Raw genomic sequence first — 21649 nt, forward strand, 5'->3', positions numbered from 1 at the left:
GCCTTCACCAAAAACAGGCTCATTGGCAATCTCCCTACTCATCTCTGCCCTTGCAGGGGGTAGTCTTCTTTTAGAAGCATTTTTCATTTCGCTTCATGACCACAAGAGGCGTTGCGATCAAGCGATCCGTTCCTATTTCTCTCTCCCACAGCTGACTGTAGAGTGAGATAGATAAGGGGGTCGCTCGATCACAGCGACGCTTGTGACTAAAATTTAAAATGTGCCGTGCTTCAAAACCACGTCTACCCCCACCGCTGAAAATTGGGCGAGTTGCAAGACCTGTATGTAAGACCGAGAGTCCGGCCAACGGTGGGCCTCTTACTAATTGGCTCCGCCATTTTGAGGGCTCTTTCCAGAATAGGATGTGTGTGTGTGTGAATACGTATATGGAAGCATTCGCATTGTGTAGTGTGCGTAGTGATAACGGCAAAGAGTGAGGTTCAATGAGATTCAACAGTTATCTGCAGTTGACCAATCAAGGAACAAGAAGAAGAAGAGTTGTCTAAAAGTGGGAAATGTGTAAGTAGAAGTTTGAAAAAATATTGCGTTTCCAAAGAAAAACAAGTATTTTGCATGATATAAATACGAGTAATATGTAAATAATCATATTGCAATAGCTTTACAACAATAACGTACATTAAACTCAAAGCTGTAATTAACGTTAATTGATCGATATATAAAAAAATGTCCCGATACCGCCTACCTATTTTCAGTGCATTCAAAGTGTCTTTATATTTCAGTCATGTAATTAAAATGCCCCGATGTGCAGCATGTCCCAATAGATCAGGAAAGGGTGTAAAGGTGAGTTATTTCCCTCAAGATGAAGTTGTTCAGAACATGTGGATACAGGCATTGAACAAAAAGAATTGGACACCAACTAAGCATGCAGTTCTATGCGAAGTAAATATTCATGTTTCTTTAGACAAACATTCCAATTGCGATACTACGTATAACGCTTCATTACAACTTCTACATTGCAGTAACATTTTGCACCTGAAATGTGGGAGAAGGTACGAGAAGATGGAACGAAGAAGCTGAAGCGAAATGCAGTGCCCACAACATTCAATAGAGCAACTGGTTTGGTCAAAGATAAGATTCCGTCGCAAGAGTACAGGATGGAGCATAAGGGCACCCATATAGGTATGCATAAACCGTATGGAACATTAATAAATCTGAGAAAAATATCGCTGTAGTCAATCTGTCTCATTTATCACAACCTATAAGAAATAGTTCTTCTACACTGTTCTTAGACAAATGGTTTTTTTTTTAATGACAGATCTTACACAAACAAATAGTTGTTGTAAATTACGTTTCATCATTAGGTTTTACTTGAAGCACTTTTAATAGTTAACAGCTTATCTAATTTATAAACACCATGTACTTTTCTTCATTCTATTTCTCAGACAACATGGCTCCAGTCGTTGAAGATGACAATCCAGATCAAAATGTTTCTGTAGTACCGTCAATCAAAATCGAAAATGAAGAAAAGCAGGATGAGCCAGAAGCGGAACGGAAAGAAGTGGAATTAGAAACTGAGATGGATAGAAAAGTTTCAGAGAATTGTAATAGCGAGGAAGAGTTGGAACAAGAGAAAGATTTAGAAAGTCTGCCACAGGATTGTGAAAGTAAAATTCTAGGTAGTCATCCCAATTACCAGCAGTTGAAGAAAATGTACGAGAAAAGTGAAAATTTGCGAAGAATTATGAAGAAAAAACATAAGGAAACGATAAGAAAACTACAAAGAAGAATAAAGCAGCTCGAACAGGAAGTACGTGTAAGTGATCAACGCACGAGTTACATTAAAAAGTTATTAAACGATGATCAAGTCGAAGTATTGAATAGGCAAATGAAAAAAGTATGTAAATGGTCTGATGCTACTCTAGTCTTAGGATATAAGTTAAAATTTTCGTGTGGAAATACTGGCTATTCTACTTTGATAAAAGAAGGATGGCCTCTCCCCTCTATAAGAACACTAAGAAGAAAAGTAGAGAACTGGAAATAATAACAATTACTCAGATGTATTTTGAACATTTCTTTTACACAATAAAAATGGATCATCTTAATAAGAGTTGATGTTTAATTTACCTCACAAACCTCTTTTTTTTTTTATTGTTCAATTAAACACAATAATGTGTTATACCTATATGTATGACATTCGCTGCTGTCAGCGCAAATTATAAATTGTTAGGTTTACTTGAAACTGTACATATTGTTTGAATGCACCAGTTCTAAATGTTGACATTTCCATGAGGATCTAAATCTATTTTTATATAGCGTTTATAATGAGTTTAACACATAATAATTTGAAAATTCGCGCGCAATGTCATGGCGGCTCCAAACGAGCCCTAAATGTGGCGTCCCTTCCGGGTATTGGCCGGACTCTTACTACAGGGACTCTACTTCCGATATCTCGTGAAAATTCGCTGAGTGAATGAAGTCATAGGATGACTGGTGGATGAAAGAAAAATGAAAAAAAAAAGAAAAAGATGGTGGAGCGAAAAATATTACGACCGAAGTAGTGGCAGGAGAAACAGAGGAGACCGGAAAAGAGTATCAAAGCATAAGGGCGGAGGAGAAGGAAGATGGAGTTATGATGAAGAACAAGAAGGAAACAGTACTGTTTCATACTCTATTGTAAGATATGCGTAGAGGACAAAAAATAATCAACGCAAAATTGCTACTCTTGCAGCTTCAGGAAATTTTCTTCAACATAATACAATATTAAAGTGATGGCTAAAGTATTTATATATATATATATATATATATATATACCCCTATCCACCATCAGCATGGCCTATACACGTGTAGCTACTCCAAAAGGGTAAGTACCCTCAATATGACGACTCGACTAAACATGCTCAACCTGAACGGAATAGAAACGATTAAACAAACATGACGGGGAAAGAAAGGGAATCCCCAACCCAAAATCGCAATTTCCCGAAAGATACGAATATTTCCTGCGAATCTGCAGGTATTCGAAAATAGTTCTACGCTCCTGTATTTCTGGAATTTTTTTTATCCAATCTGCAAATTTCATTAGTTAAACCTCAGTTACCTTTGGTCGAACTGGTCCAAACCAAATTTTTCGAAGAAAAAAGTAATGAACGGAAAGGGCGTAACATTGATTGCGACGTTTTAAAAAATATACACGAAGATTTTTACGAAAATACAGAAAAAATGGGTGTGGTGTTCATGGATTTGAGAGCAGTATTCTACTCGATGGACAGCAAATTAAGAAATTGCTTCAGGAATGCTGTGACTTTTACAAATGTGATAAAGTAACATGACTGTACTATACTCATAACTGTACAATAAATATCTTTTTTTAATGTTTTTGGAGAGCCAAAGTTAGTAGTTCATTCATAGAAGTCAACAGTGTTCTTGGATCTTCTACCAATCCAGCTCCAACCATAGCACTTGCAAACAACTAAAAAAAAAAAACAAAATAATTATTGATTACCATTGTAAAGATACATGCAAAAGATGTTTATAGTTTGCACATTGAAATTACCTGCTGTGTAACAAGATCGGCCAATTTTGTATCTGTCGTAATTAACTGAGATAGCTTCTTGATTAATAGATGATTAGGATTCAATTCCAAGCGAGGTTGCAAAAGCGCATAACGCGATTCTTCATTTAATTGATGACTTTGTGTTCGCACAAAATGTCTGGCGGCTGCCATATCTTGAACTGTCACCACGCATGGATGAGATTCAAGTCGGTTTGTCAACTTTACATCGTATGCTTTATTTGACAACACCTTCTTCATGTAATTCACCAAACGATCAGCTTCGAGTTTCTCCATAGAACCTATTGCACAAAAATTATATTATGTACGTTTCAACGAATCAGTTTGTTAATAACGTAAGAGACTGCAGTATTCAAATAGCAAATATTAAAACATTAATATTAATAACTCACCCAAATTTTCAGATTTGTTTGCTTCTGTGTCTTGCCTCATTTCCTTCTCCACTGAAGTCAAATTATGTCCGTTGTACTGACTCAGTTGCATTAGTACTAATTCGTCATATGGTTCATAACAGAATAAAACCTCTAAGTTCCGCTTTTTTAGTGATTCGTAATACGGTGATTGCTCGGCCAAAATCCGGCTAAGAAAGCAAAATATGACTAGTCTTTATGATACTAATATTCGTAATATTGTAAAATACATGAAAAAAGAATTATAAATACTAACTTTGGAGCTGCTAAGTAATATATATCCTTTTGATCCTGGCTCATTCTGCTAGTATATTGTGGGAGGCCTACAAGCTCACCAGGAGCACCAGCAGATGATTCGAATCTCAAAAGTTTTCCAATTTCCTCCTAATATAAAATATAGCGAAAAGACCGACAATTAAGTCATTGGTCCATACAAAAATCAAACTGTATTAAAATCACACCATACCTTCTCCTTTTGATTATAACTTGTAACTATGCCTTCCTTCAAGAAGAGACCATAATCCTTATAAAATTGATTATATTCCTCAGTCTGCTTGGTGGACTTTTCAATAAGGAACCTTAGTATGCGAGATGTAAGTACATTTCTGAGTTTTCTGTAAATTACAAATTTCATAAAACACATCAATACGATTAGCCTCCACATTATATCATGCTGTTCAAACCAAGAGCAGCAAACGATTAAGAATCGGTACATTATTATAATTTATCTTCCGTACCCTATGAGTGTACTATTCTGTAATAATTCTCGACTCAAGTTCAAAGGAATGTCTTCAGAGTCGACTACACCCTTGATGAATCGCAGCCATTTCGGTAAAATGTTATCGGCTTTGCTCTTTATCAGGACTTTCCGACTGTAGAGAGAAATACCGACGGAAGTGTCCCTGCTCATTTCGAAAAGACCTGGTTTTCCCTCGGGGAAGTAAAGCAGTGCCCTGATACTGAGAGGGACGTCGGTACTGTAGTGAAGTACAAATCGTGGTGCGTCGAAACTATTTCCAATGAAACGATAAAATTCTGTGTGCTGTTGTGGAGTCACGTCTTTTGGATCCAGCATCCATAATGGCTGCCGAATAACACTCCCATGAATAACTATTAGACAGCAATTAATATATCAAATAAACTTGTTAATATAATATTTACCTGAATTACATTAACTCGCTTGCCATTTACAAATATCGGACTGCCCACAAAGTTGCTATATTTCTTTATGATATCTAAACAAATATACTGAATCATTCATCGTGATATAACTAAGAAAGAAAAAGTGATTGATAGTTACTCACCATTTATAACAGTTTCGTCACTGAATTCTCTACAATCAGGTTTTAAATGCATTACTATTTTCGTTCCAGACTGGACCCCTTCAGCATTAGAAATTTCATAGGTCCCCGATCTGTAAAAAATGTCTTCCTTAAAATTCAACTACTAGAACAATCTGCTGCTGTCATATAAATTTTCTAATTACCCGTCAGATGCCCAACGAAGTTCTTCGGCATCCTTATGGTATGACTTAGTGAAGACCTCGACTTTGTCAGCAACCATAAAAGCACTGTAAAATCCAACCCCAAATTGTCCAATAATATTGGAAGGATCGCCAGCCTTTTGCTTCTCTTTAAGTTGCTCCAGGAAAGCCTAGAATCAAAATAAAATCCATACATGTATTTCTTTAAGCATTATCTAAGTTCTAAAAACAATCAATGATAAATCTTTAAATTAGCCTAAGGTTACAAATAACCCTAATATATCAGTTCAGCGATGACGTGTGGGACAGTGTATCGTATGTGATATCCTGGTTGCCAGAAATGGCGACACAAGCGTGCTGTGATAAATGATGCAATCTAGTGGTATCAGCCCGCGTGGATTAGCTTCCTCTATTTATTGTGCTAGCAGAAACACACCTTCGCCATTCCTATAGAAAATATATTTGCGATGAATTTACAAGCGCATTACATAATGTCATAAATCCATAAACGTGCCATGAAAGTCATAAATATAATCAGAATCCTTTAATGCAGCTCCCAATAAAATTAAGCAAGCAAATTTCAAAATGCCTCCGATCAAATTAACGTACAGTAAATTTTATAATTGATTCAATAAATATAACGGAGAAGGAAAAAACTGAATCTGAATACAATTTTCTAAAGATATTTGCACAGCATATAAATTACACTTTGATTCACATAATTTACAAAATGTTCTGATAACTGTTAGATATTTTTATTGATCCTATCGGTAAGACAGGAAAATTACTTGACCCATTCTGTATCATACAACGGCAACAATATATGAGAAAATGTGTTTCCTCGCGGCAAAGCCAATGCCGTAAAGTTCAGAGTAATTGGATTTTAATCAATCGAAAGACCTCTTCGTAACAATCAATAGATTGCGCTTTTATCGTATGCAAATTCTCTGCTTCAGCCGTTTAGTATTCGGTTCATGGAGGAAGAGTAGTGGCTCCCTGTCTGGTTTAGATTCTAATAAGCAGCAAGGTAGTCCTGCAGTCCTGGCGCCAGGGCTGTAAATGATTAGAGAAGAGACTCCAGACTGGTGTCAGTTTGATTAAATCGGGAGCGTAGGATGAAAGTGGGCGGTATAAGGAAAACGGGGTGGCTATTAGTCGCTTCCTATGAAAGAGGGAGAAGAGCGACCATGTTCAAGGGAGACCTACGAAAGAGAGACGACGAGGGTATAAAGAGAGAACTCGATCGATCCTACCTTTATAGTACAGCCGCAATGCTACAATTCTGTGAATCAAATTTTCTATACAAACATTGTAGACAAACCATGCGACCACCATATTTCGCATCGTTTTCCATTTACTATATTAAGTTTTTAAATCTTGAGTCAAACGAATCTAGCATGTTTTATTAAAAAAATATATTTTTTGTTTATATAAAGAAAATTGATTTTAAAATCGACATTGCATATTTAATAAAGTTTCCCCGACATCGTTTCACTATCTTTTTGAGGTTATTTTTTGGTTAGGTTACTGAAGGATACCGACTGTTTCAAAACGGCTACTGGGAATCATGGATATAGGCGTTCCTGAGCCGATAAAACTGATTGGCTGGATATTGCGAATTTTTTATCGGCACTTTTCCAGACACTGAGGAACTGCCGGCTATTTGTAACAAGCTCCCACCAGCAGCCACTCCCCGCATTTTTTTTCATGATATCGCGTAAGTAGACGGTATTGATCCGACACACACCGATCCTTCTGTATAGCACAAGCGCCATTCCACCATATCGCAACCACAATGCGCTACGGTATTCCAAAAAGAGCTTTAATTTTTATCGTAGACAGTAATATTGAGATTTACTTGTCTTTATTGCTAATACTTTATTTTTTATACTTTTTAGAATATCAATACTGTATTGTTACTACTAAAACTTTATTTTAAAGTATATAATGCATAAGATTTTCTGTGGGTGACTATGATAAATGAATTTGTATCTCAAAGGTGTATGCCAATACGTGAAATATTGAAATATAATTTCAAAGTACGCTTAAAAGTTGTTCAATTAGGAAACTATTGATTAGAGTTATTCAATAATTATAATAGCAATCTACATCATGATTGGATTGAAAAGTAGATCGTGACGATGGCCTGATTAACACTTAATGTTGTTTATTTTTGTAAAATGGTTTCCTAAGTTTTAAACAGATTTTAGTACAATTAATAAATTATATCAGTGACGAAACGATCAACACAATGAATATATGTTATGTTAGGTTGAAACACTTAGATAATCTAGTTATTCTTGAAGAGTAGATAAATGTATTTGGTACTCACTTTAGAACCGGAACGAGCAATAGTACCAAGATTGGAAACAAGTTCTTCCCGAGTCATACCAATTCCAGTGTCTTGAATCGTTAGAATTCGATTCTGTTTGTCAGTAGCAATGTGAATTTCCAAACTGCGGTCGGCTCCTGAATCAGACGACAGATTTTCGCTTAGTCGCAGGTATCTTAGCTTCTCAAGAGCATCGCTTGCGTTGGATATCAGCTCCCTGACGAAGACCTGTTGACAAATTATAGTTGAAATGTATATTTCTTCTATCGTGTAAGGTAAAACCTGGATGGCGGAAATCACCGTGGAAACGGATCACCATAATATTTCTATCTTTCATAGTTGGCAGTATGGAGCAGACTATAGCCGCACTCCCTTCCGTAACTCCCATTAAGAAAATAAATGAAGCGTGACAGCTCATTCGCTGGATGACCATCGACCACTCAGATCATATCCAACCTCCCTTACAGACTTTTACCATCCACTACCCCAAAACTGGACTCTCGCGAATTGCGAAAAATCGCTAGCTCGTTATTTTCCTTTTGTAACCATCAAATAATCAGCATCTACCACCTCCTCGATCCCCTAATCTAATTGATTAATGTGCCGGATGGAGCATCATTTTCGTCGCACCCGTATAACCCCTTGTTTTTTCGTTCATGAACATTTATTATGCTGTAGGCGCGAGGATCGTTTATCACGAAATGATAATCAGAAATTACCATATTTTGGTAATAAAAGGACCGACATATTGTAGCTATAAAGCAGACTGATCCAACTAGATCTTTTAAAACATATTTATAAGCAAATGTTGACACTAAATTGAGTTTAGGGTTGTTATTACTAACTACTATTGGTTCCTCTGTCGTTTTTCCAGCCATAAAACCACTCTGTAAATTTGTCCCTGTCACTAGGAATTTATGTTAGCATTTCGTCTTGGATATATTGACCCTGAGAAAAAAGTACTGGGCTACTATGTAAATGCAAGTGACCCTTCTTCTGGGCTGTGTCTACAGAGAGTGACTTATTGGAGTAGCCAAGGACACACAGACATATATCACTATCGATGGTACAGTTAATCTATAAAAAGGAAGGGTTGTATAGGAATAATTAATTATGTGTCAGTGGCTGATATAGATTTTTTAAACAAAAGTAATTCTTACCTCTTTTTCAGAATATAGCGACTTGGCTACTATTTCAAGTAGCATTCGTGTCTCTGACTGAAACTCATGTTTTGCAGCCTCGCCTGGAAATTAGTAAAAAATATTGTATATTATCTCTCCGATAAATTGTACTTAGCACAGACATGAATCAGTAACAACAAAAATTGCCATCTATTCAAAGAGAAAACTATTAACTGTTATAATTACCTGTGGGTTTTTCCGTATCCTTTATAATATTATGATAATCTGTATCTGGCAAGCTCTCAGCCGCAGCCTGGGATGATAAATATCTTAACTGGCAGCTCTGATTTACTGAAATGAAATTGTAAAACAATATTACTATATAATTAGAAGATACATATTTAAAGTATAAAGAAACCGGTTACAATTTATATACATAACCTGAAAACTATGCTATACACAGTTAGAATTTAGAATAACAATTGACAACGCTGCACATGTTTTTTACCTTGAAGACGGGTCCATCGTTTATCCAAGGATATATTTCTGTAAGCAAAATTCACTGGCCTGACAATGTTTCGGACCAATTTAATCGCGTGCTGTAGTCTGAAGGCGGTAGCCATTTCTGGAAAGCTGATTACGTATTATAACTAAACGAGTTGTGTGCTATGAGTTCGTAGCAACGCTTGTTCCGTCGATAGTGCAGAAAAAATTTTCTTACAGTCAAATGTTCTTTTGTCGAGTATAGTCTCCTCGGTCTCCTCAGAAAGTATTAACTAATTTTGGAATTTCTTTTGATTCTTTGAATATATCAAACAGTTTTCTTTTACTTGAATAACTTGACTGAAGATAAATCTGCCTCTAGATTTTTAGCAAAAAGAATAATAACTTGGTAGCAATAGTTAACATGTATGAAGAAAATGAAGATGAGGGATTGAGAGGACTTGAACGGAAGAAATGAATACAATTGACACTAAAAAAAAGAACCGTGTCGCTGACAGTTATTTATGGCATATAAATTTGTTTATTATTATCTGTATAATATATTTGAAACAATATCATTCTACAACATTGCATAAAAATATACAAAGACATGGAAAAATGTCTCGACTCTCGTACAATAAAACATGTTCATGAATAATTTATCATCGTTACACCGTCATTCAATTGTAACTAAATTTTTTTAACTAATTAGATTCTTTTACCTTTTTTTTAGTCGTCATCTTTTTACTTTATTATTATTATTTATTTATCGTGACGGTACCTGGCCTGTACCTGTGTTTCATTTAATTGCTCTATCATTCAATGATTACAAATAGTTCATCTATCCCTTTACATTGACAGGTCGTCATCGTGGCTCGCGAGTAACAGAAAGGGATTAAGAATGTATCATCATCAATGTTATCCTACTACGAAAATGCAAAAGCGTCATCGAATTTGTTGCATGAGGCTGTAGACCTTTGCAAAATACAAGAGACGCCCCGATTGAAAAGTGAATAATGGAATTTTCTTGCCCCTATTTGTTCCCAGAACAATTCGAAACTGTTTGTAATCGTTCGATAAAGAAAAGAAAATGATTGTCGCTCAATAGAAATAAGCGTCAATCATTTTGAACTCGGATCATCATGAGAAATCCGTAACACTTTGAATAGCTCTATAGATAACGACGGAGTTGAATTAATCCAGAAAATAAATGAACGTGACAACCTTTCAAGCGTCTCGCGAATATTTTTTTTTCCTAGAAAGAACAAAATTAAGATGAGGATTTGGATGTACGGGCCAGAAAAGAAAAACAAAAAAATGTTTGACATCAAATACCATTCGCATGTGACATTTTTTTTGGCGAATGAGAAATCGACCCAGATTCTCGCGAGATGCTCACGCGAAGGTAATAATTACTTTTGAGATCATCGATCAAAGGATAACAACGATAATAATAATTAATGACAATAGCAATAATAAGTAATAATAATTAATAATAATTATCACTTAATAATAATAGTAAGAAAAATAACTATCCGAAAACTATCCTTTTACCAGGGGAGATATTCATATCTTATGTACACGCTCTCTTTGCTCACCATTATCGTTTTCTTCAATCAATCTTTAAATTACGAATTATTACAATAGATAATTATTACTATTCGTCGTTAGCAAACATAAATAATAACGCCACGCTGTTATTTACAGTTTCTTATCTTTCTTCTTTTCTTTGCTCCTCACCTAACTCCTCCCGTCACGATCCAACGTCTTATTGCTGCCTCGTGCGATCACTTCACTATTTTACAAACAACGCGAATCATGGTTGCAATTAATAATAATTAACGTGCGAACGCGTGCTCGTAATTTTTGGCGCAGCGAGAAAAGGACTCTCGTTTTCGAACTATCATAACTCGTACGTATTCACTTTAAAACTGTAATCTCGTGCCTGCGCCACTGCGACTAGACTGAGTCGCTACGAGCCATTGGACTGGCAGCTTTTCTCCCACTACCACGCATTAACCGAATCGCAGTAGCGTAGGAAAGGGGACAAGATTTTTTGGAATTAACGTCTCCAATCTGTGTAAACGTTTTAAAAATGTTCTTCTGTATTTGCGTTATCTATCTTTTTCTGTTTTTTGGTGAATTGCTGGCCGAGAAAGAGACTCTAGTCTCGTACAATAAAAAGAGCCGCTCGCGACAGCGGGCAGATTTTCCCACCAGCCCCTTAACGAAGAGACTATCACTATCATTAGCTTTACGACTATATCACAATCATTAAGAATATATAAGTGTTGATTTTCCTCCGAGCAGGGTTGTTTTTTTTTTCATTTACGAATCTCGTCGCGTCTCTTTTGTTATCGTGGAAAGGCCCAAGATTCAAATGACACATTGATCGCACGATCATCCTGCGCCTATTACGACAGTGTACCGGTTTCGCGAGACAGCAAAAAATTTCGTGGTTACGGTAAAGGACCAATGGCGTCGATTATGTTTTGTAAATGTGTATTATCGAAATTTGACAAATTTCATTATTTTTCTTGTACGTTCGATTATCTTACGTCTTTCGAAATTTTTCCGTTATCGTAAAGAGTTACGATCACGCGTTACAAAACGTTTCGTAATATTCATTTTACTTTTCGCTCTCGTTATATACTGGCTACTGGATATTTACACGAATGAATGAAAAAAAAGAAAGGTAAACAAAATTGAGACGTTTCTTCTGGTTACCTTGGTTATCAAAAGACCTCGTCATGATCTAGAAATACTGATCCCAAAATGTTTTTGTAACAAGTTGATTCGTTAAACTTGATTTGCGAAGATCGAGTCTCGATTACTTTTTTTTTGTTCATACATTAATTTTTCAAAAAGCGATCATTCGCGATGAAATTTTTTTTCCGTTTACGCATTTGGACTTTATTTTGCTATTACTAGAACTTCAAACTGATCTCTCATTCTCATGTTCACTTGTCGATTTCAAAAATCAAAATTTTCTTCATTCACGCCCGTTTTTGATACAGATTTTTTTCTTCCTTTAAGCACTAAGATTCTTTTTTTTAATTGTAACGCTACGAAGGATTCTGACGTATCGTTTCTATATATCCTAGAGCGATAATTCGGCTTGAAATTATATAATTTTTTTTCTTGTTGCCGTCAGAGAGGTAGAAAACTATTCTATTTTGTTATTAACTACTATACGGGAATACTATGTATAAAATGAAAAAGATATTTAACGAGGATTTCACATTTCCTCATTATTCCTGATACTTTCCGGAAATAGATCACAACGGATTTACTAACCCCCATGACACCAATGCATAAACATACTGTACCTAGCAATGCATTGATCCTAAAAAATGTTTAAAAAATGGTCATTAAAAAATTTCATATGTCCAAAGCACGGCGCCATTTTTGAATAAGGGCTAAGTCCTTCCTTTTTCAAATTCACAAAATCCATTATCGTAATAACCTCAAGAAGGTTGACTAACCAATGAAAAATTTTCATGAATGGATATTACAATTAATATCTGTCTCTAATATCGATCCACGTGCTTTTGACTGTCCCAGTGCGAATCGCCATATTATCTCCCGAATAATTTAATAAACTTTCAAAAATGGCAAAAAAAGGTCAACAATATCATAAACACGAGATCCCACGGTATATGGATCCTAGTGAAATTTAGAAAGTAAAGAAAAAAATTGGTCACGACCGATTAATCGATTTCGGAGCTCATCAGGTTTTAACCTAGCAAAATTGACATTTTCGGGTTGATCGTTACTCGTAATCCTGAACCCTCTTCCCACACCGGCAAGTTGGCTTCTACTCTCGCTTCTATTTTCAGACTGGTTTCTCCCTCCGCATGATATTGATCCTCCTCTCTCGTCCTCGCGAGCAACGTTAGAGCCACTATCCGAGGACCTAGTGCAGACGCCTCACCAAATCTATCCGGTCAAAGAATTCGTCAATATCGAATAAATCGGCCAATGCCTAAGACGAGGTAATAAGATACATCCTAAGCGAAGTAAAAAAATAAGAAATTGTCTCTGATTAAATCGATATGTTTGAAGATTCCAATAGTCAGTATAAAAAAAAATGAATTTAATTAATTTTCAAAAATGTATTAATATATGCAAAAACCTCATTTTTAACCTTATATCCAAGAAATAATGAATCTCGAAATTGTCTAATGCACAGATAACTCTTTGATTTCCCCAAATGTAATCTGGTCCCTTTTATCCCGTTATGAATATTATAATCGTAAAGCGGTCAATGACGTTTCATGAAGTAGATATGAGTACTGTTATACGTTATACGTATCGTGCGGCTTCCAATTTCTCCTAAGTGTCTCGTGCACTTAGGGGTTGTTGCGGAGGAACGAAGCAGCGCGAGGGGAGGGTAGTTCTCGTGACGTGCCAACCATAGGACGGAATGGCCGTCGCTATCTTGCCGACTTCCGCGATCCATCTGACTCCGGCGCTGCAGTATTGGGGTACGTTAACCCACCCTGTCTCTAGTCGTATGGGATTTCCTATCCAGCCCCACCAGCGTCAGCTCGTCACGAATGCGCAAGGCACTTTATCAAGATTTTCAGTAATTATGATATTGCTGCATGGCATTTACAAAAGATCACGTTACACGTTGCCATTAAAGTCCTTCCCTTATTTCGAGTAACTGGAACAACCCTCGTGCAATTAAAGCGCTTGGTCTAGTTTAAATGAATTCGCGAAACTCTTGTTTACGATTCTCAATTTACATCGTGTGACAGGCTTGACGCAGTACCGTAAAATAATATTTTTACTCGTACGAACGAAAAATTACTGTAAGATATTGTAATTCATGATTATTACTTAGCCTCGAAAGTAGAGCATTTTTTTAATCTCTTTCTGAGAAACATTCCTTCCTCTTCGATTACACGTCGTGTAAGAGAGGGAAAAGCAAGATTCAGAGGAAGACAATAAAATATATATATGGTGATTCGATAAATTTTAAAAGTCGCATAAGAATGATTCGTGTTAAAATAGAATGGCCGTGGGCCTTAAAGAAAATGTACAGTGTGACTTCGAAGTAAAGGAATATACGTAGGAACTCAACGCATTTATTAATAACAGTTTTGAAGTTCAACATATCTATTCTATACGAATGCCCAGTATTATAAAATTATAAATATTATAAATAATTAGATGTATACGTCCGTTTAAAGGACCTTCTTAACATTCTTTCAAATATCTCTTGTGTCTTCCATCAACCCCCCCCCCGTTCATTCCCTTCCATTTTCAAGCGTTAATGCACCTAGCCAAGCCGTAATCAGCTAATCGGTATTTACTAAGAATTTAATGAAACTTGTATCCTTTTTGAAAAAATTCAATAACTTGATATCAATTTTGAGAAGATAACATAACGATCCACTGTGACATTCAGCACCAAGCATTTTGCCCTATATCTTGGTCCCTAATGCTCTTTTCTATATCTGTCATCTTTCATTTTCATCGTTTCCCACAGCTTCTCATTGTCAAATGCATACACACACACACACACACACACACAAAGACACTCCGTTACTCATTCGTTGCTTCATACTTTCCCATTCATACTGTCGATCATGAAGTTCCTCTCGTTATCCAGTGTTTCCCTCAAACTTCCAAAAAAAAAAGTGTACAATAAAGACTGCCAAAGAAATGATGTGTATAAGTTGCGCCATCTACCTAATCTTTGCCTTTCCTTTTGTTCTGTTTTTGATTTGCGTTTATATAATATTGACATGAAAAATCCGAGAATATATCTCAATTTTTCGTTCCTTACTTTTGCATGTGATTCTTTTTTCCCCTTCGTTCCCATTGCGTTTTGCATAATTTTCTACTGACCGTCATTCTTTAATTTTTATTCTATTCTTCCGTTAGATTATGTTTCGTGGCCCCAAAATATTTAATAGACGTACGTCACTGCTTTATGCTCGGTTCACAGGTCGCACACATATTCGTATAGCCTTCATTCAGCATAACCACACGACCCACCTTGAATATGTTGAACAAAAAGTTCAGCGTCCTATCGACGTGAAAGTGAATGAAAATCATTGTTAGCGCTTTGCGCATGCGCGGTAGGAATCCGATTTTGTTTTCAACGCTCGGTCAATATATATTTATTATATTTTTCATTTTAAATCTTGTATTCAGTGGTACTGATTAACCGCATTCGTTTGCTTCCTTCTTGTCTTTCCACTATAGTCCCAATTCTCACAGAACTCCTTTAAGAACTTCTAAGCATCCTTAAACCTTCTTAACCTTGTGTCATCATTCTTTTTTTTCTTTTCTTTTAGAAACGATAGTTTTGATTAGACAAAATCCCTCATGGGTTTTCTATTCTCTTTAACTATGGAATGTATCACTATTTGGAAGATTAGCCGCTCGCGGAACCGTCTCTCCAACGTGTCGAACGGTGTGGGCTAACTAAACGAATTGATTGATAAGAGAAATTTTCAAAAAAAAAAAAAAAAAGAGAAAATACATCCTCGCTGGACCTCGTGACAACGTATAGACAAAAATATAGAAAGTATTAACAAGAAACAAAAAAATACAGAAATAATTATATAATTTGTACACTAGTGTCATGAAAATATTTTTCTTTAAATTATCCACAAAATATAACTCATACTTTCTTCCGCGAATCATTAAAAATATCTCGAATGAAAATAACACATTTTTATCATCAAAACGTTTAGATAGCCCATAGCTCGTTTTACGCGGATATGTCGGAGTCTGGCCCACCGCAAATGTAGCTTGTGTGCCACTTCGAATGACAAAATGGCGACATAGCGCATTCGAGTGAAACTTAATAAATACACCGTATATGTCAAATGCGCTTTATCGCCGGAAAAAAAAAAGAAAGTGATCGCACTCCGATGCGTCACTTAATCATTTTTCTTGTTGTTGTTTTCCTTCAATACATCATAATAATTGTCTATGTTGTATGTATGCCATAAGGTCTCTTAAGTTAATTTATCTTAACTTAACGAACTTAGTGTTCCGTTTGAATTTCTCGCTAAGTATATATCTATTTACAGACGAAGAGGTCGGGTATTGTAATATCGCCTTAACGTTAATCGCCTAGCAATCCTTCGGGAGGGGTTTTTGCTATCCCATAGTTTTTCTTCCTATCAGATTTTGCCGTTGTATTCACGATGATAACCGCACGAGCTATTTCATTAATTTAATTATCATTTAATTAATGTCCTTCTACGCTGCCACAGAAATGGAACTTAAGGGCACGTTCACACGTGGAGCTGCCTAAAGTGCGAGCAACCACCACCTCGCCGATGTACTTCCACGATAGGTCTTTTTTCTTTTTTTTTTTTCCATAATTGACTTTCACTTAATTACAAATTCGCGTCACCTGAGCGAATGCATAATTAAATATATTATACTAATTATTACATTATTACTTCAAACCCGACCATAACGTCAACCCACGGCAGTGCCGTTACGCAAGACGAAAGTATTCGCCCACTTTCGAAATCCTTCGACCAAGATAAAAACGCACTAGTCACGGAAATGGGGATGAGTTTTGGTTAAGTAACTTTCTTCGTCGTCTCTCCCTCCATGTTTACCATCAGTGCCGCCATCTGGATACTGTTCTCTGAATTATAATTTTAACGTTCTCTCAAGTTCCCAGAAAATCAAGAGAATCGCGAGATGAGACGAGTACGCCTCATTTGCTTTAAATAACAAGTAATAAAGGCCCCCTGAGTGTCCGTATAGAACAAAAGAGAAGTTATCTTCCCCGATAGGCGAAAAGACGAAGAAACAAAAAAAAAGAAAAACAAAAAGATACATCTTTCCTGAGCAAGAAAAATAACAACATGTAGTCTCACTGAGCTGTAATCGAGGAAGAAGAAAGAGAGCAAATAAAGAGAGTAAACGGTTAGGCGTCTCTCTTGACTTTCTATTACACGGTCGTCGAGACACCTTTTGGGCCCTAATTCCGATAGAAAATACAATTAAACTAATACGTGATTGCCTATCATAAATCGGGCGATGATAATCGCACAGAAATGATCAGCCAATATAAGATGCGCGACCCGCGCGATCAGCGATTATTTCCTACGAGAGAAGGAAGATCCGATCATACGATTCAACCGATTTGAAAAGCAATACTCGTTTGTACTCTCAAAAGTACAAAATGCATATCCACATAAATAATACGGGATACGGATTCATTGCTGCTACTCCTCCACTTCGATACCAGACATCACGTATTCCTCGAATTACAAAAAAAAATTTTTGTAAAACCCATCACGGCGACGACCTGGACGCAACTCGCTCTGTCATCGCATTTAAATTTCGTGGGTAGTCACAACCTATTGATTACGCGTTGGCGCTAACGGCAGCGAGGAGGAATCCCATTCGGCTGACACAGGCCAAAAGGAAAATAGGTTCAATCTATACAGGGGCTGGAAGTTGATGGGGTAGAGACAGAGGAAATGAACTAGGTGGCACGAGTAGGCGCAAGAGCGATACTAGCACTGCTAGTAGCAGGAACGATGCTGGCAAGGACAGAAGTAGTCGGTAGTAGCGAGAATTCGTCGATATCGTAGAGCACGCGAGGAAGAGGAACACAGAATGGCCGTTTACGTTATGGAACACCGGTGAGTTAGTTCGACGGTAGACTAGACCATGGGGCGTGGTCTTACAGAATGTCGAGGTTGAAGCCGGCCGTAGAATCGAGGGAATTGAGAAGTTCCTGGGCGCTAAAGTTGGACGTGTCCCCGGCGGGTAGATTCTCGAGAAATTCTAGGCTGAAGTCAGCGGCTGCTGCCACGGAGGGATCCGAGGCAGCCGGAGGTGGTTGACTTTGTTGCTGGGGCAAACTCCTGACACCGGGACTACCAGCGCCGTACTGCTGATGCGGATGAAGCGGAGAACCTGAGGAAGAGCGAAGAGGAGAAAAATATAGAACAAGGATAAAAATTGACATCGGCTTTTCGTTACCGATAACGAATTGGGATGACCATTCCCAAAAAAAGTAAATTGACACCTACCCGTTCCCGTGGTCGTGACGGAATTAACAGACGACGACTGTGACATTTGCATCTGCATGGACATCTGACTGTTGCCCTGCTGCATAGCCAGGGTCTGTTGCTGATGCTGCTGTGACAGTAGCTGCTGCATCTGACTGCTGTTGGCCATCCCGGGGCCAGCCATGGCTCCGCTCTGGGAGCGAATCAGCTGCTGCTGGTGTTGCATCTGAGCTGCGCTCATTTGCATTCCACCTGCGCCGCCCATGCCAAAGCCACCTGGAAGAAGGCGGCGAGAGGCGAGTAAGCTCGCGTCGCTCGGTCCTCCTGGCCTCGTAGCCGAGGTTGATATCCGTCGTGCTGCCGTCGCTGCGGCGCTCGACTCACCTTGATGACCCTGCTGGTTGAACTGAGGTCGCATCTGCGCCTGGAAACCCTGCTGCTGCATGAGCAGGTGTCGCCACTCCTGCTGAGTACCACGACCGCCGATGTTGTTCCCTAAGCCGTCCGGTGGACCGACGCTCACGTTAGGCGGCCGCTGATTGTTCGTCCTGGGGTAACCGAGTCTCTGGTGCATCTGGTGCATCCCACCTATGGCGGCCATGCCGCCGCCACCCATGTACATGTTGCCGCCGGCCGCGTGCAACGCCTGTTGCTGCTGTTGCTGCGCCATTTGCGGCCTCATCATCGGACCTGTCGAGAACAATTCAAAGACGATGCTATAGAGGGAGAGTCGGACTTGGGAAGTTGGGTTCGAAGTCTGGGGTACTAGGGGTTAACCCGAGAGAGCGCTCTGCTCACCCACGGTATACATAATTGACCTCGAGAAAGGGGTCGATATATCGGTAAAGCAAAGTAACGAAGAGGCGCCTCTAGGTCAGAAGTCAAACCCGGAAGGGGGAACCTTCGGCACGTTTTATGCGGCAGGGGAAACCGTAAAACCGAGCTAGGCTAAATGGAACCGAAGTTTTGGGATGGTTACGATGGATGAGGATGGATCTGACTTCCGGTCTGTTTTATACGGACGGACACTGTCCCAAGGGAGTCACCATTCTGGATAGCTTCCACGAATTGGAGTAGATCGAGTCGGCCTGTTACGTGTTCAGCACCAGTTAGACTCTGTCATGAAGACGAGGACGAACAGTAAATCGGTACATAAATTCTCGCTCACGCGATTAGAGTTCCCAGAAGCTTTTAACATTTTTCCCACCCAGCTAGCATCTCCTCTTATACATGTATATATTATAGTATCTGGTATTGATTTCATCATGAAACTATTCTGGCTGCATCTATAACGCGACCTCGACTCTGTATCGTCATTGATTTGACATCTGCGAAGCAGCTTGCGATTTGTTAAAAAGATACGAGTATTGTGCACATTTGAATAAACTTTAGAAAATCAATGTACAGAGCAGTTATATATACATATATATTTTTGATTATTTTAAGTGCACTACCTAACTCTGGCCGGACGCCAGTGCACGCTAAAGCAATGTACTTTGGCCATCTCGCGTTCGAAAGATGAACCAACCATACACTATGGCCGGAAACGAGCCGGACTCGTACGTCACGGTGGCCATGAGATTTCGTGCTAACCAAAAATACCTTACTCAGGCTTCTCAAAAATTAATTTAACGATGAAAACGGGCGATCAAATGGTTTGTGATTTTCGTTTTAGTTGAGACAAATTTCAAAAATCCGGATTAATATTGACAATTTTCACAGTAATTATATCTTAACGTTACTTACCGGATGGCGGCATTGGCTGCTGAGTGACTCTACGCATTGGTCCCGCATTTTGGAACCTGGCTTGCTGACCCATTCCCATGCCCGCGTGCATCATTTGGGCCTGTGCGGCCGCTTTGTATTCCGGGGGTGGAGGTCTCACCCCTCCTATACCACCGGCCATGTGCTGCTGCTGCTGCATCACCTTGGATAAAAATATACCACTCAGAGTTAATCGAATTGAAAGGGAAAAAAAGAAAAATATATTTGACCTTTGAAAAATCTTCACAAAAAATTTATCGTCAAGATTTACAAGAATACCATTTTAAATCCTTTTAAAAGCCATAGACACTCCTGTTACGTAAAAGTACCTTCGACTTCCCGGAATCACCGAATCGAACAAACATCTGAACGAAGTAACCAAGTAGTAAAGGATAGGTTTTCAATTATTTTTTTTTCCTTTCTTCTCTTGGCAAATCCAAGCAAAGAGACTCTGTATCGAGGATCATCGACTCCCAGTGAACCGGCAACCTGTGATTATATCCAGAGGTAACGCCCCCAGACATTTTCTTGCCATTCCGAGTAAATAGGAAATCGACCTTAAGCCTACAATTTTGTTGCTGATTTCTCAGCAATCTATATAAGGAACCTGGTAAGGTCAATTATCGCCTTTCAGGTCGATTATATGCAATCTATAATAGATAACGATACCAACTGGATAAAGATTCTTCAACATTGAAGTCAAAGGTACCGGGTGTTGAAAAATTGTGAAATTGATATCTCATTTTTCATCCGCAAGTAAATTCAAATATGAATCCACCGATTCTTCGGCACGTGAACAGACTAAGTGTTGCTCATATTCATATGTGGATCAATATCACTAAGATGGATGACTAACCAATTGCGCGAAACATACAATTATGAGCTCAATCAGGCCACTGTGAACGAAGCTTTACGTTGCCGAGATAATGATCGCGTTATAACTGACTCATCATCTAATAAGCATAGAGCGTTCGCCAATGTCCTCAGATATCACACTCATATGTACACACGTAATATGAATGCCTGAGTAATTCCAAACCTGACAGTTCTCAATGTACGACTATATAAGATTGCTGATTAAATTGTATTTTTCAATGACCGATTAATCGCAATACGAATACGATTTATTCGCAATTTCGAGGGAAGGTCAAAGTTCAATAGTTACCAGTCTACGTAAAGGTCAGGTAGGGATGAAGTAGTAAGGTCAGGAAGGTTCAATCGGTGCTGAAAGTTTTGGAAAATTCAAAGGGAGATTCGAAAACAGTACGTTCAACCGGAACAAGAAGTAAGAAGAAGAATGCGACTAGTTATAAGAAGTGGAGGAAGTGAAAGGAAGTGGAGTAACAGCTGAAGAAGACTTCTCCCCCATTGAACCCTCCGATATCTGACTTCCTGGGGAACCAACATGCGCGTGCACAACTACTGTCAACATTTAAAAAAAAAAAAAGTTTCCGCTCATTCTTCTCCGTGTGTCTACCTCTTCATCCCCTATTCTTCAACCCCCCCCCCCCCCAAAAAG

General features: G+C 38.2%; 3 protein-coding genes across 10 annotated transcripts in view; 1 reads left to right on the plus strand and 2 right to left on the minus strand.

Moving 5' to 3' along the window:
* Nucleotides 1–146: 146 nt before the first annotated feature.
* LOC107267641 lies at nt 147–2068 on the plus strand. 2 transcript variants are annotated; one of them, XM_015739603.2, is made up of 4 exons: nt 147–519; nt 741–801; nt 981–1140; nt 1404–2068. In XM_015739603.2, exons 3-4 carry the CDS (start codon nt 999–1001, stop codon nt 2000–2002), a joined length of 741 nt encoding a protein of 246 aa, XP_015595089.1. In that variant the 5' UTR covers nt 147–519; nt 741–801; nt 981–998; the 3' UTR covers nt 2003–2068. The 2 variants fall into 2 exon arrangements, with proteins under 2 accessions (XP_015595089.1, XP_015595088.1); XM_015739602.2 differs by having other exon boundaries at nt 156–519; nt 741–900.
* Nucleotides 2069–2615: 547 nt separating this feature from the next.
* LOC107267640 (heat shock protein 75 kDa, mitochondrial) lies at nt 2616–9542 on the minus strand. Its single transcript, XM_015739601.2, has 13 exons — nt 9384–9542; nt 9122–9226; nt 8915–8997; nt 7755–7982; nt 5426–5592; nt 5244–5353; nt 5101–5174; nt 4677–5023; nt 4406–4553; nt 4196–4323; nt 3922–4109; nt 3512–3810; nt 2616–3427 (listed from the first exon to the last, which is right to left on the minus strand). The coding sequence occupies exons 1-13, from the start codon at nt 9496–9498 to the stop codon at nt 3326–3328; spliced, it is 2094 nt and encodes a 697-aa protein (XP_015595087.1). The 5' UTR covers nt 9499–9542; the 3' UTR covers nt 2616–3325.
* A 4889-nt stretch (nt 9543–14431) lies between these two features.
* Nucleotides 14432–21649, minus strand: part of LOC107267619 (neurogenic protein mastermind) — a 130543-nt gene continuing 123325 nt past the window's right edge. For 4 of the 7 annotated variants that reach the window (XM_015739561.2, XM_015739559.2, XM_025084980.1 and 1 more), the window contains exons 4-6: nt 20113–20293; nt 18388–19056; nt 14436–18271 (exon numbers count right to left, since the gene is read on the minus strand). In XM_015739561.2, the coding sequence (XP_015595047.1) occupies nt 18036–18271; nt 18388–19056; nt 20113–20293 (1086 nt within the window). In that variant the 3' untranslated portion in view covers nt 14436–18035. Of the gene's footprint in view, nt 18272–18387; nt 19057–20112; nt 20294–21649 lie in introns of all 7 variants that reach the window. The other 3 variants (XM_015739565.2, XM_015739564.2, XM_015739563.1) reach the window with 2 other exon arrangements.

This window comes from Cephus cinctus, unplaced genomic scaffold, assembly GCF_000341935.2.
Source record: "Cephus cinctus unplaced genomic scaffold, Ccin1 Ccin1_scaffold0422, whole genome shotgun sequence".
Taxonomy (NCBI): Eukaryota; Metazoa; Arthropoda; class Insecta; order Hymenoptera; family Cephidae; genus Cephus; species Cephus cinctus.